This window comes from Pecten maximus, chromosome 4 (genome assembly GCF_902652985.1).
Source record: "Pecten maximus chromosome 4, xPecMax1.1, whole genome shotgun sequence".
In the NCBI taxonomy this organism is placed as follows: Eukaryota; Metazoa; Mollusca; class Bivalvia; order Pectinida; family Pectinidae; genus Pecten; species Pecten maximus.
The window spans coordinates 32,764,374-32,779,967 of NC_047018.1; the positions used below are offsets into that span (position 1 = coordinate 32,764,374).

The 15,594-nt window shown below is 35.2% G+C and overlaps 1 protein-coding gene across 1 annotated transcript in view; it reads left to right on the forward strand.

The window, feature by feature from the left end:
* Window positions 1–15,594, forward strand: part of LOC117325871 (R-spondin-2-like) — a 48,204-nt gene that overhangs the window by 22,059 nt on the left and 10,551 nt on the right. Inside the window, exon 2 of the mRNA XM_033882369.1 lies at window positions 12,342–12,533. Coding sequence (XP_033738260.1) covers window positions 12,342–12,533 — 192 coding nt within the window. The remainder of the gene's footprint in view (window positions 1–12,341; window positions 12,534–15,594) is intronic.

The window sequence follows — 15,594 nt, forward strand, 5'->3', positions numbered from 1 at the left end:
CCGTATGGTGAACACTTTAGCAATGCGTATATACATGTACCGTGTATGTGTTTCAGAATTTTCGAACATATAACAGAATTGCAAAAATTGTATATATGAATTATAAAGATTACCCTTCCACTTTGTTTGAGAAACCGCAAATATTTGAAATACAGAAAATAAGAAAACTTTATTGATTATTTGAAGATAAAATATCTCAGATCTTTTGGTAAATATAGTTTATCTAGTTGTTTATTTGCAAGCTTTGTGATGTAGGTATGCGTCTAGACGGACACCAGCGGGAGAGCATAAAACAAAAAGTGGAGAAAGGAAAGTAAGTCATAAAGGTACATAGTGTTGTAATGGGGCAGCAGATCTCTTCAACGGCCCTTTACCAGAAGCTCCAGAATAGCATCCTCTGTGGGACTGTCTTTTTTTCACCTCTTCTGATGAACATGCTGCGGTATACAGCAGACCAGATTCTTGTAGTCTCTTATGTTTCCTAAATGGACGACATCTGAGAAATCATTCCGGAATCTGCAAGAGAGTGGGCATTACGATATGCAGTTAAGATATTCAACAGTCACGTTGTTTAATTGTCACTGCTTGGGATAAATTGTTATCAGATACAACACACATAGTTTTTTTTCCTTTTTAAGAAATCCAGGTATTGACTTGATATACTTATTGCTTATAAAAAAGTGTAGATATTCAAATCCCAATATGTATGTATACAAAAACACAATACACTAGAGACTTTCTAAATTATCGGGTTGGCAGTTCCGTGTGGTGACCTGGTGGACTAAAAAATTTATGTATACAATTTTGAGTTTACAAATTGTATTTTATACGCTCTTAAATATAAGGTTGGACAGAACTTCACACCTACTTCGTCCATGGGATATACTTATCAACTGAATCGGAAAGGAAACAGGTTATCAAGCTAAATGTTCTCATAGCACATGTGTATAAGATACTCTTACCATACTACAAATTACAGCCTGGTTAAAATGTTTGGTCCTCAAACATTCTGTGTAAGTGTAACAGATATATGAGAGCAGAAAAAAGTAACTGTATACATATGACAGCGATTCATATTATTTCCGCAATATACAAAAAATTAAAGGTGTATTGTTGATGACTAGTAATAAGCGAAGTGCTAATTTAGAACGCTTAAACATAGATTTATGTCTGATTCTGGCTACAGTCAAAGGTCCTCTATAAAGTCATAGCGAGATTTTTATTTAACAAAGATTTGGTAGAATAAACAAATTCAATGGATATAGCGAGATGGTGAAAATGGGATAGGACATTTAAGATTCCGTTTTGATTTTCGAAAAGTGGCTCCAAGATAAACGAAATACAAAATGTAGATGATTTCAGCAATATAACATTAGGGTTTTCTATATAAGACAAAATATTCAAATTACAAAAGATATAATCAGTATCATAAAGTATTGATATATTTATAATAGTTAGTATTAATTGGATACCTTGGTGTCAAAATATGGGCAAAGATAAAATTTAATTCGCTACGAAGGAATACAAAAGGAACTGGGGATAATTTGTAACACTCAAATATAAAAACCGTCAAAATCAACATATAAACGAAAGTATGATTTTTATCAAAAATCGATAAATCAAGAGCAAAATATTAACAAAGGATATCTTTATATTGAAGCTTTTGAAAAAGATTGATACCTGTGTTAAACACCTTCTGTAGTGATGGCGTGTTCCCTAAATAAAAACCGGGGTGGGGAATAGTGGAATTTCAATGAGCTTCGGTCACGTTTTCATTTCAAGGAAATAAGAATAAAATGAGATTATGATGATTTTCTTGAAATACTGTGTTATGAGTATGTCTGCAAGGATTTGTCACAGTATTACTTTACCTTGTCAAGATTTAATAAACAAAGAAGCTGTGTTCCTGCAGTTGTGTGGTACACTGAGAGGTCTATCTTCAGTCCCTAACACTAATACATTATATACTTATAGCACGGAAGCTGCCGTCGAAGCAGGTCTTGTTGGGGAATGTGGTAAAATGTCACCTCTTATTAACCATAGGCTTCTCTGATGCATGCTAACTGTGAGATTCACTAGCGATAGTCTGAGATTATGATCAGGGAATAATGTACTACTGCCATATAGACAAGTTATGGCAAACTAGCGGGAACATCTACTCCTCTGATATATTATGAGCAACAAAGAGTAATATTTATTTCTTGTCTCCCCGCCAAGCGGTTTATTACTATTGCATTTCGGTTCCTTCAGATGATAAACGAATGTTAAATGTCTATGACTATGTCGCTAGCCTTTGTCAGATGAAAGTAAGAAAATAATCACGGATTCAGCATTAATATTTTATTGTAAACAAAGCGTTAACTGTTCATATATATGTGTGTGTGGGGGGGGGGGGGGGGGGGGGGGGGTGTAAACTGTAGGCTTCGTAAAACGGAAACAGTAAAGAAATGACATTGACTTGTTTTACTTGTGCATTCCTTCTTTTTTTATAACAGTAATACGCTTTTAAATGTTATATCTTATACGTTTTATCAAACTGCGTGTGGTTTAAAGAATTAAAACAAGAGACCCGTCCATTCTTATTGTTTGTTTTCATTTACTTTCATTCTTGATTAAATGAGATAGCAGAAAATGTATCTCCATCGCTAAATACAAATTACATGTTTTAATGCAATCTGGCTTTTACTATACTGTATTATTAAAAAAAACCTGTATATATAAATGAGGAAGTTACAGGAATCGGCTAGTTTACAATAAGACATATCATCCTAATCATATTACAGAAGTATGTCACACCTGGCAGTGAATGAAAGGAAAACAAAATATCTGGAGAAAATTTCAATAAAGACTTTTACAAATAAGTGCCAACAACCTTTTTTTTTATTGTATGAAGATTGAAGGACGTGAAATAAAACACAGAACACACAAAAATTGAAACATTATGGAATTGGGCGGTTATTAGTTTCGGTTTAAATGACGTCATTCATTACATTCTCTAGATAATTTAATTGGCCAGTTAATGAAATCTTCAATTTAAACCACACGAATTTACCAAACTTTTCCATTGATGATTTACGAATAGAATAACTAAATAACTAAATATGAATTTCCGGTATGCTATTACCGCCATTTTTGTTTTCCGATTTGTTGCCAAAATGTCAGTGGCTTGACACTGATCTTAATTAATCATTAAAGATTTAAATAACATGGAAAGATATCAAACATTAGGTTTAAATTTGATTTCTTGATTTTTTTTAAGTAATTTTATGAACACCTCGAAAAATGTTAGAAAATTAACAACTACGCCATAATAGATTTCCTATATATTTCCACATTCTCGCATTGATACACGCCTAATGTTATCGAGTGGTATGTCTTTATAACATAACTCACCTGTTCTATCATGTTATACGGCCCTGTCTTAAATATCGACACGTGAAATAGCACTATTGTGACGTCACAAAAATTTGATGACGCTAGTGACATATCAAATTATTGTACTCGTTAAATAAATTCCATCTTACATAGTATACTATTCTTCATTTGTACATTAATGGATTTAAAAATAAAGAAAATGTTTAAAAGTATTTATATGTGTATTTTCGATCAATATAAAGAGGTTTATCTTGAAACCGATTTAATCAACTCAAATTAATTTTAGGTCAGACTGCAGTTAAAGAGCCATATAATTATTTAACCCGTAAATAAGGGTTTATGAATTAGGGTTTTGAAATTAAGGTTGTCGTGAAATATGGTTTGGTAAATAAGGGTGTTGGAAATTAGGGTTTGGTAAGTAAGGGTGTTGTAGATTAGGGTTTGGTAAATAGGGGTGTTCTAAATTAGGGTTCGATAAGTAAGGGTGTTGGAAATTAGGGTTTGGAAAATAAAAGTGTTGTAAATTAGGGTTTGGTAAATAAGGGTGTTGTACATTAGGATTCGGTTAATAAGGGTGTTGTATATTATAAATACATTGTAGTCACTTCAAAACACCTCACACGGAGTTCCGAGTATTTAAGTTGGTGGATATCAAAAACTCAAAAAATATTCATTAGTTTGAATATGTAGGCAACTTTCAATTGAGTACATAGATTTGGAAATACAAAATATTTGTGAAATGACGTAGAATTTAAAATCAGCGATTCGAAAGCCAGGAATCCACCAGCCTAAACATAGTTCGATTGCCGAAATAATTTTAAAGTAACATAACGCTTGTAATATTGCACTAAAATGTTTGCTAATACTTTGAACTTATAAAAACATATGCTACATATTGAATCCGAGGATTCCTTTTGAGAATATTTCACATCTGTCCGTGAAAGAGTAATGCCTATCTTGACTTGTAAACAGAAAAGGAATCTGCTATAAGCTGTCTGTTTAGATGTAAATATTCCCTCTTGATCATAGCTCTATTACCTTTGAAAAATATCAAAGGTGTAGTGATAGGGCTGTGTTGTGTTTGTTATTTCATTCCTTTCTCAGTGTTGGCTTCGTCAGATCGCCACCAGACGGAATAACATTGGTCATGGATTACAAAAAAATAGCACTAATGTTGATTTGGTACAATATACTAATCATGAATGTAGAAACTTCATTATATCACTGTTTTCTCTTTCTCGGATTAGTCAGTAATGTTAGGGACATCATACATATGGTATGTCCTTCTCGGGCTAGTCAGTAATGTTAGGGACATCATACAGATGTTACGTCCTTCTCGGGATAGTTAGTGATGTTAGGGGCATCATACAGATGTGATGACCTTCTCGGATTAGTCAGTGATGTCAAGGACATCATACATATGGTATGACCTCGGATTAGTCAGTGATGTCAAGGACATCATACATATGGTATGTCCTTCTCGGGCTAGTCAGTGATGTTAGGGACATCATACAGTTGTTATGTCTTTCTCGGATTAGTCAGTAATGTTAGGGACATCATACAGATGTGATGACCTCGGATTAGTCAGTGATGTCAGGGACATCATATATATGGTATGTCCTTCTCGGGCTAGTCAGTGATGTTAGTGACATCATACAGTTGTTACGTCTTTCTGGAGATAGTCATTGATGTCGGGGGTCAAATGTGCTGGCGATCAGGTAGGAAAGTTGAGAAAATGTTTTGTTTTTAGTCCCCGCAACAACAAGGGTTATATGAGGACATGAGTTCGAGAATGGGACTAAAAATATACAAATTTACCTTATAAAAGCGGCTATGCATCTATTTATGTAATCCATTTGGTACATGTGCATTTTGGAAAATGTTAAAAGAAGATGGATAATGTGTATATAGTCTGAACAGTTGACACTATCCATAACAGATTAAAAATGACATTCGGGGTACGATAATGATAATTCTTCATTTAATGAGGGTGAAATGTTAAGCATGAAACTAATCTTCACATGGCCATCAAACAACAAAATAATAATATAAACAATCACAACTCAGAAATACAAAACATGATGTTCATAGCACTAAATAGGCGACTATTTGAATAATTCAAATGATCAGTTACAATGCATTTATTCATGTAAACCATGTACAAAGTATATCTATATAAGGACGATATCAAGATAGAAAAGTATGTCAATATAATTATCACAAAGTAATATCGCAAACTTTAATGAATGTGAGTTTTCTGCCAGCTATATCAGAGGATTGTAGGAAAGACAGACAAGTGAAATGTCTCATAACGACAATGATTATAGCCTATATTCGTCTCATAACGACAATGATTATAGCCTATATTCGTCTCATAACGACAATGAATATAGCCTATATTCGTCTGATAACGACAATGATTATAGCCTATATTCGTCTCATAACGACAATGATTATAGCCTATATTCGTCTCATAACGACAATGATTATAGCCTATATTCGTCTCATAACGACAATGATTATAGCCTATATTCGTCTCATAACGACAATGATTATAGCCTATATTCGTCTCATAACGACAATGATTATAGCCTATATTCGTCTCATAACGACAATGATTATAGCCTATATTCGTCTCATAACGACAATGATTATAGCCTATATTCGTCTCATAACGACAATGATTATAGCCTATATTCGTCTCATAACGACAATGATTATAGCCTGTATTCGTCTCATAACGACAATGATTATAACCTATATTCGTCTCATAACGACAATGATTATAGCCTATATTTGTCTCATAACGACAATGATTATAGCCTATATTCGTCTCATAACGACAATGATTATAGCCTATATTCGTCTCATAACGACAATGATTATAGCCTATATTCGTCTCATAACGACAATGATTATAGCCTATATTCGTCTCATAACCACAATGAATATAGCCTATATTCGTCTCATAACCACAATGATTATAGCCTATATTCGACAATGCATTATAGACACATCAAAAAAATATGGGGGTTTTGACTATTTAATCCATCACTGCTTTTTTCAATTAAGTTTTGGTTAACGTGTCTTCCTTATGGACACTTGTCCCTAGGTATGTAAGGACATTGCTTTTTTCCAACATCAACTAGTGATCTATGGTCGTCTGAATAATTTACATTCCAAATAAAATGCTTGTTTGGATCACTTTCGCTTTAAATATGTGTCATTGCAACAATGTTTAAATAGTATGCGCTTTATACAGATCTAATTCAACCAGTGTAATTTTTGCATTGATGTGGAATGCATATCGGCTTTCTTCGTGCTGAATTAATGATTTTGGATAGTTAAGTATGAAATGTTATTGAGTAATATATATTCCTTGCCATGCTAAAGTTGCAGTTTACCGAGCCATGATAAAAGCAGCAAGCCTGAAACGTCCTCATTGCAGAAAAAATGCCACATCACATTCTTTCCATAAAATATGCTTAATGTGTTTGCTTTATCTGAAATTTGTTCTTTCTCTAAATAACCTATGGGTGTTTGATGTTACCCCGGCGTTTCCTTGGTACCGTTTCACTGGTGTGGCGTCAAACAAAAGCGGACGGCATTATAAACATTTCATATGGATTGACTGCTTCCCGTAGTTAGTTATAAAACAGAACACAGTGATACTGTTATGTTGCTTCCGTGTTGTATAGGCGGTATGATATACAACACAATTTCGTGTAGTGAAAAACATTTAAACGATGTGACTGATATTTGACGAAGGACGGCTATCAGTAATCCTGTCGGCGCCTCATCAGCCCTTCAAATAACCGTTTTATATAAACAAATAGTTATAACTGTACGAGTGACTGACACGTGGGGTTTTTGCAGGGTTTGAAAGTACGAGAAATCCATAACGCACTTTCTCTCTTGACTTCAATCAGCAACACGTTCGACATGCATCATCTACAATGGACAATTCAGCACCACTTTGAATTCCACACTACCATGTTAACGCTGTACTCATGAAACGTCACGATAAAGGAATGTTTTAAGTGATTTTAAGAGACTTTTTTGAGGAATGTGTTTTTAAACATGTTTATAAAGCCATCTAGCGAAGGTAGCAGAGAAAATGTGGTGTTATTTGCAGGTGGTCTCTATAAAGAGGTTTAATCACAATGTCTTGTTCCGTTGGGAATCAATCAGGTGGTCGTCATACACCGTTTAGGTTTATGTCGCGTTCAGATGATTTTGAATAGGAATCGTAATATAGTCTCATCTAACAGCAACATTCCTAAATAATGCACATTTTTCTTTTTATTGAATACAGATAGTATTACCATTAGAATTCATTATATGTCTAGCGTGTTTGAAAATTTAGTGAAAATGTGTAGAATGTATTTGCTCTTCTTTCTTGTAATCATAACCAATAAATTTCTTACATATTATTGGTATTGGTTCATGATATTTGGATAATACTTGTATATGTCGATAGCCGAATTGTGTTTCCCCTGACAATATTTTATGTTAAAGATTATTTTCTCTTATATTTTGGTGCCGTTTCGGTTTCTAAAATGAATGGAACCAACTTAAGGGCCGCTTAATAGTTTCGCCTTTTTACAGAAATGTCATGTCACAGACACAATGGCCTAACACCTGGTCCGACACACTGACACTAGAATGGGCCAGTTAGCTATGTTTCATGTGCATCTGGTGCCAACTTTCTATGGTTTTGGTATGTCACAGCTCAAAGGCCTTCCACCTAAAAAAATCCTCCAAACACTGGGGCCAAAAGCGAGGAAGTGTCAAGGGAGGGACTAGTTATATAATAAATTTAAGAGAAAAGATAAGGGATAAAGTTCCCAAATATAGTCGCCTCCTAGGAAGCATTAAATGTAGGCAGCAGGTACAAATCGCACAATACTACCAACCTACAAATTACTGTTAATTTTACAACATCGCAGTGTTGAATCGGATGAGCTAAAACAAATCCACACTAAGCAAACCATTGACAATTTAAAGTAAATGTTGCAATTTTGAAAAGCAAGTAACGAACACTGAGTTAGAAATCCTCATATTGCTTCGTTACCGTCGTATACTTTGCCATGGATTATGAGTTTGTATGATGAGCAGGGGCGGATACACAGAGAACTTCAGAAGGGTATGGACACGGTACATAGCTAACACTGTGTGGAGTCATACTTGTATTCCTGAGGCGACAAATTAGCATAAGTATTTGACACCACAGGAACAGACAGTAAACAAATCAGAAATAACACATATCGTTAGAAAGTACATCAAATTCACTCATTCCCAATGAGCGATATCTTTAGGGCAAGTCTGCAATTTGCACCATAGATGTTGCCACCTGGCTGTTAAACGCTTGAAATAAGCTTTCTTTGATAGTTCTAAAAACAATAACAACACTGCTATAGAATCCAGGGTGTTATAGATAAACGACGCATAGCACACGCTAAATCCAAACACAGAGCTTCTCCCTGGTACGTGTCGACTGTTTAGTAGGACTCAACAGGTTACAGATGTGGTAAACACAAGCATGTGGGCCTCCGATTCTAACAAATTACCACCTAGACACAATGTTATATACAAAAAAGTTTTTTAAGTACTGCCTTAAACTGTCTTCCAAATACCTTCAAACACAATTTAGACCCGGCATTTCTTGATAACTTCCGGTGTTGCTTTATTAAAGCCATCTTGACGTACTGTATTTAAACAGACATGGGTGGTTTACGTAAAGGGGGGCCACTCTAACGCTACCTTTCCTCTGATTCGCTTTGATTGCCAATGCTTCGAACGATAGTCATCAAACGGACTTCTTCTTTGGTAACTGACTTATGGTAATACAGGATTTTCTTCAAACAACTACGTACGCGGTCAGAATAGTTTGACCTAACAAAGTACAAGTATTGAGTGCTCGTATTTCAAATACTCGTTGTGATGTTGATACCATCCCATATTAATCACGTTTATGTGTCATATCTCCTTAACTTCATTGGAAAATGACACTTTTGGGGTTTTGTATCCAATAAAATATCTTTTTTGTACATTCATCACTGTTTTCCACAAACTTGTGTGTTTGTATGAAGTAAAACAATTTAAAGGTGATACATCGCTGACAGTGTATACACTAGTTATCACGAACATTCAAAAATGTATAAAATGGCACCCCAAGGTAGGCCTACAGAAATACAAATCAACATTAATGAGTACACAATAATAATAGTGGCCTAGAATAATTGCCTTTTATGAGACCGAATACTGCGTAGTAACTACAGAAGCGGATACGATAGCATTTCTTTAAGGTGCAATTGTGTATAAAAGAAAGAAAAAACTCAAATTTTAGGGCGCATTGCTGCGTGAAATATGTAACTTTTTACTATACAACAGTTTGTTCGTGTTTTTAATTTATCATACTTACTCGCTATATTTGTCGGAGATGTAGCTTATTTGAAACAAATTGTAGTTCAATTACCAGTGGTTCTTATCCGAATTAAAGGGTTCTTAGAACATTCTTTGGAGTTCGTTGTACATATGTATCTTACATCAAACACAGCGAGGTCAGTTCTGGTCAGTGTGAACTGGACACAGAGGTCAGAGTACTTATAAAGTATTGTAAACAAGTAGCACGTGTTTTATGTCACATAAGTAATTTACTTATTCTACAGCTAACTGACCACATCCCTTTATAATTCACTGGTAAAGAAAAATAAGGCTATATTTTACTGGTTAGCACGTCTATCGAAAAAATATCTTAAGGCCTTGCTACCCAGCTCTGTAACTTAATTTAGTACTCTTTGAAGACATCTATAAACATTTTATATATTTTGAAAAGGAGAATTTTTTTTTAAAAATCTGTTCGGAATCCGTTGGCTACAATTTGTAGTTGTATATTTATATATGTTTGGTCTCCTATTACAACGGACAAAGAGAGAAAATGCATTTTTTTATTTGAAAAATAGTTCCCTAGTTACATAATGGAAGCTTACTTTGGTAGTCTCGTTACAACACACAGAATGCGTAGTAATCTTAAGAACTTCTCATCACACCCGAGATCATGGGCGCGAGTCACATCAGATTTGCAGAGCAGAAATAAGGCTGTAATTGGTGAAAAAGGACTGAAATTTAACAATTATCTGGAAGACATTTACTTACACAGTGTAAATGTACCCCACTGATCGTAATGCATCAAAAACACACCTTCATGATAAACTATGGCGCTGAGGCTATCGTCAATTTATTGGTGAATATTTTTTTGATTTCGATTTGTGTGTTTGTTGTTTATGGGTTTTTTCATCGAAACCTGTGTATTAAAAGATCTTTTTTTCTTATTGAGGGATATAATATATTAATAATTGTGTAAGAGAAAGTGATACGATTTTGTAAAGCTACTTACATAGTATACAGTTCACAGGGATCTGACGAGTAAAGCCAGCTTACATAGTATACAGTTCACAGGGACCTGACGAGTAAAGCCAGCTTACATAGTATACAGTTCACAGGACGAGTAAAGCCAGCTTACATAGTATACAGTTCACAGGGACCTGACGATCGTTTGGCAATATTCTCTATACAATACATAGTCAAAGCGTGTTTACAATTCCCATTAAAATGCTGTTACTTATTCTCGCGTGCCTGTGGTAGATTTGTGTACGTTTAACTTTTATAAACAAAGGTTCAATGCATTCTTGTTTACATGATAATACGTCCAATGTAAGTAACCAGGAATTCCTATCGAGCTTTCGCGCCGATCAACGCATGACTTTCTAACATCGTGATTGATTTATAGCTGGTTTTTACACGAAAACATGAACGCCTATTAATTGCCAAAGGAAATTCTGTGTATATTACCGAAGAGTCTTGTTATAACCGCCTCGGCTCGAATTAGGGAGAATTTTGGAAACGTTTGCAGTATGCGTTAAATTACGTCAGATATGACGGGCAGAATCATTAGATCGTAGACTTTATCATAACAGTTTTTTACCTGTTGTACTTTACCTATCAATTTTCAATTACTTCAATTGTATATCTTAATATGATCGAAACAGGATATTGGACCATGTAATTTCCATACGAATTGCGTTTTGGCTTGACAGCAAGTTAAACTAGACACAAATCTAGTCACGAATATCGACGGAAATAAAGAAAACCAATCGTACGTCCTCGGGCCTTACACGGATATTTTGAACGACCTTGTCGGAAAAACCCGAATACATGCATGTCCGATGGACAAAAGGACAATTTGAAGGCTGGCTTTCTTTAAACTCTCAGATTGTGTGATAGCATGCCAATACCGTACGTCTTGACACATGTGTGCTTTAGAAAAATAAATTTGAAATTTGGTGGAAATACTTGACCTCTTAACTTTTTTTTAAGATTTGGGGTTTACCATTTCTCTCAGTGACAATCTAAAATACCAACACATTCTTTGTGCTAATGCGAAACATAGAAGGGAATGGTATAAAGATCTATATAATACTGTTCATTCTTTTTACTCTATGCTAATAAATAGAGATAGTATTGTCTTAATGTCGACAACTGACAATATGTATAAGGTGTGATCGTTTGTATCTCCCATGGAGTTGTTAATTTCAAGCAATGATCTAAATTGGCCACCAGCCCCTAAGGTTTTGTTAAGAATTGCTATGCTAAATTCTAATATCCGATTATCTCCCCCTAGTTTGAAACCTAGAAACTCTAGGATCAGACATATCCTAAAGACCAAAATCAGTAAGCTCCATTTTATTTATAATTTGATATTCTAGAGACAGTGAGCCAGTCTAGCACCGATAGTACGCGCTCTGTTTTCTTTGCGCAAATGGCCGGATACTATTATTGCTGTTTTCCAATAAAAACAAGTTGTTCTGATTTGTGAATGTTACTATTTCAGTGATTGCAGGACACTGTGTCGTGTATCCCGGGAGGTTCACGTTGTACTGATTTGTCTTTGTTTCTTTTTTTAGCGGTGGTGGGGCACTACCCCGCGTGTCCCCGGGGGTGTACCAGTTGCTCACGGTTTAACGGGTGTATCACTTGTCGGCCTCGTCTGTTCCTGTTCCTGGAGCGGAGCGGTATGAGACAGAGGGGTGTGTGTACACATAGCTGTCCGTCAGATTACTACGGAGTCCGTCGTCAGGAGTACAGCGTTTGTTATCGTGAGTACGGGAAACTGTCGTATATATATATATATATGTAATAGCTGTTCCCTCCATTAATAGCTCGCCTAGTAAGGGCAGATAACCGGTACCAACACCTCCTTCTGGTTACAGAGGCCTTTATCATCAAATGTTCCGAAGAACACCTGATTTATTATTGGAAGGGAGGGTGCAATGGGATCTAAAAGATATTGATCGAGTTCTTTTTAGGTCACCTGAGACAAAGTCTCAAGTGACCTATTCAAATCGCCTTTTGTCCGTCGTCGTGCGTCGTGCGTCGTCCGTCGTGCGTCCGTAAACAATTTACATTTTCGACTTCTTCTCCAAAACCCTAAACCAAATTCAATGAAATTTAATTTTGTTGGGAGCTTCTATGGCTTAAGGTCAACCAAAATTGTGAATAATACAGGGTCAAATTGACTGAAATTTCAAAAATCTTCTTCTCTACTCTCAGATATGATGGAATCAAATACTCTTCATAGATGGAAGGGTCTTAAAGTGCTTTACCAAAATTGTGAATTTCATGACCCTTCCTTGGGTCTCACGTTTGTCCCTGGTGAGGGGGTTAACTTCACTATAGTTGATATGTATAGGGAAATCACAGCTTTTACTATAATTTGTTTGATTTCGATTGGAATTCATTATAACTTGGTTAAAATTATCAGCATGGGATGACACTTTGATTGCATGCACATGTTGGCCCTGACAGACCCACAGGGGCTGATGGGCGGGGCTAAAAAGGGTCGAATTGATTGAAATTTCAAAAATCTTCTTCTCTACTCTCAGATATGATGGAATCAAATACTCTTCATAGATGGAAGGGTCTTAAGGTACTTTACTAAAAATGTGAATTTCATGACCCAGGGGTCTCACGTTTGCCCCTGGGGAGGGGTTAAACTTTACTACAGTTTATATTGGGAAATCACATTATTGACTCTAATTTGTTTGATTTCGATTGGGATTCATTCTAACTTGGTTAACATTATCAGCTTGGGATGACAGTTTGATGGCATGCACATGTTGGCCCTGACTGACCCCAAGGGGCTGATGGGTGGGGCCAAAAATGGTCAATTAAATAAACTGAAATATTTCAAATCTCAGGTGACCGTTAAGGCACATGGGCCTCTTGTATTCAAACACATTCAACGCTTCTTTACAGAAATTTAATGCATTCCTCATTACATTGACGTGAGTTTAATAATATATTCATCTCAGAACTGAAATAAGAAATGTGCAATATAAGCGAAAACTCTTAAATTAGTTTCCCAATAAAATAGGCGAATTTCCATTCTGTCGTGACAATCATGGGACGTCATTTTTCCATAACGTCACAAAAGTGTTTTACAATAGTTTCTCACTGTATTTATGACATAAGCTAATTACCACAGGGTATGTAATAATGTTGTTGGGGGAGGGACCTGTCTTGTACACCTAATTAGTAAAGTAGTCTCGTCCATCAATTATCGCGCTTTGAGCGCGATTAATGACACGTGTCGACAGTAATGACGCGTGTCTGAAATAAACACATGGACACGTGTAGCGTCCAGCCTAAGTGATTTAGCCGACCGCTATCTACAAACAACGTAGTTAAAAATTGAAGGGTGTTAAAGTTGCCAGAATATTGAATTAGTATATATAGCATGTAGGAAACCAATGGGAAATCGAAAGATAATTCGAAAATGTTAGCGTATTCAACATCCTCTCACATAATTTCGGAATAAATCTTCAAAATACCTCTTTTGGTCACCAATGTAGAAAAAAAAATTGCATACCTTATAAAGGAACAACGGGGAATTATCAAAGTATCTATCAATCAAACTATGCTGAATCAATCGTACGCCATCAGAACGAGACAGACTGTTCTGTTATAATGATTTAAGTACGGGTTTTTAATATGACAGTAAAGATAATAATCGCCGAATGATCGTCTCGCACCCTTTTTTAAAATCGAATAACAATATTGCTTGTTTTAGCGTCTCTTCCATACCATCGATACACTGTCATACTATAACTTAGCTATCAACAAGTGATCTTTACTCATTTAATTAACAATAAGGCAATAAATCGTCGTTCATAGCAAAATGGACGCAATTACAACTAAGTTTAACGACCGTCGTATATATTCCGGAATATGATAGCGATCGTGTGCTTTCCGGTTTCAATTTTATACTTATGCCGTTAAACTGTCTAGTCGTGGTCTACTCATTAACGGATAAGGATGAAACCCGCCATTTGGTATTCCCACACTGATTTAGCACCAGATATTCCATTTAACAAGATAGTCCTGCTATCTTCAGCGATATCTTAAATGCTAGGGAATAAAAAGACGGCCATGTCACGATAAAATCTTTATTTAAAGTCGAGAGTGCCAATGATTCATAGTATGTTCAATAATCTCTGACAAAATATCAACAGGGACCTCATTTGAATATAAAACGATCATTACACCACCGCGTGATTAATATATAGATGTATACATTATTACATGCTTTTAAATGTTCCATATTCCATTGCTTTATTACAATACATTGTGGTTAATTTTAAAATTCTTTGTCAAGGATTGGAAAGTATTTAACACGTGTTAATGCTTAATGATATAGAAGCATGAGACATAATATACAAAGCATGGTTAGCTTAATATGAGTTAAAACAATTATCCCATAGGATATGTTTTACAAAGTTACTGGAAAGAAATAAAACAGGCAAAATCGCTACGAACACAGGATTTTTTTGCAAAAGTCTATTTTTTCAATATTTCTTTAAATGCATTTTTAAAATTTGAAGTATTTTTTGTAAAGCTAATCATGATTCCAGTGCCAGGAGAGATATTCATTTATCTATAGTTTGGTTTAGCGTTTAAAACAGTTAAATCATCCTACTGATCTGAAGGAATCTTCTTGAACCAAACCTTATTATGAAAATGGTTTCGTAAAAAATATATATTTTTGTTTTTAAACTGAAGGATCATTTAATTTCAATAAATAGGGGAACCTGGTTTTAGCGACCCAGTAGATCAATTGATTGGGTGTGAGAGTGAAAAGCTAACATGTGCATTTCGCCA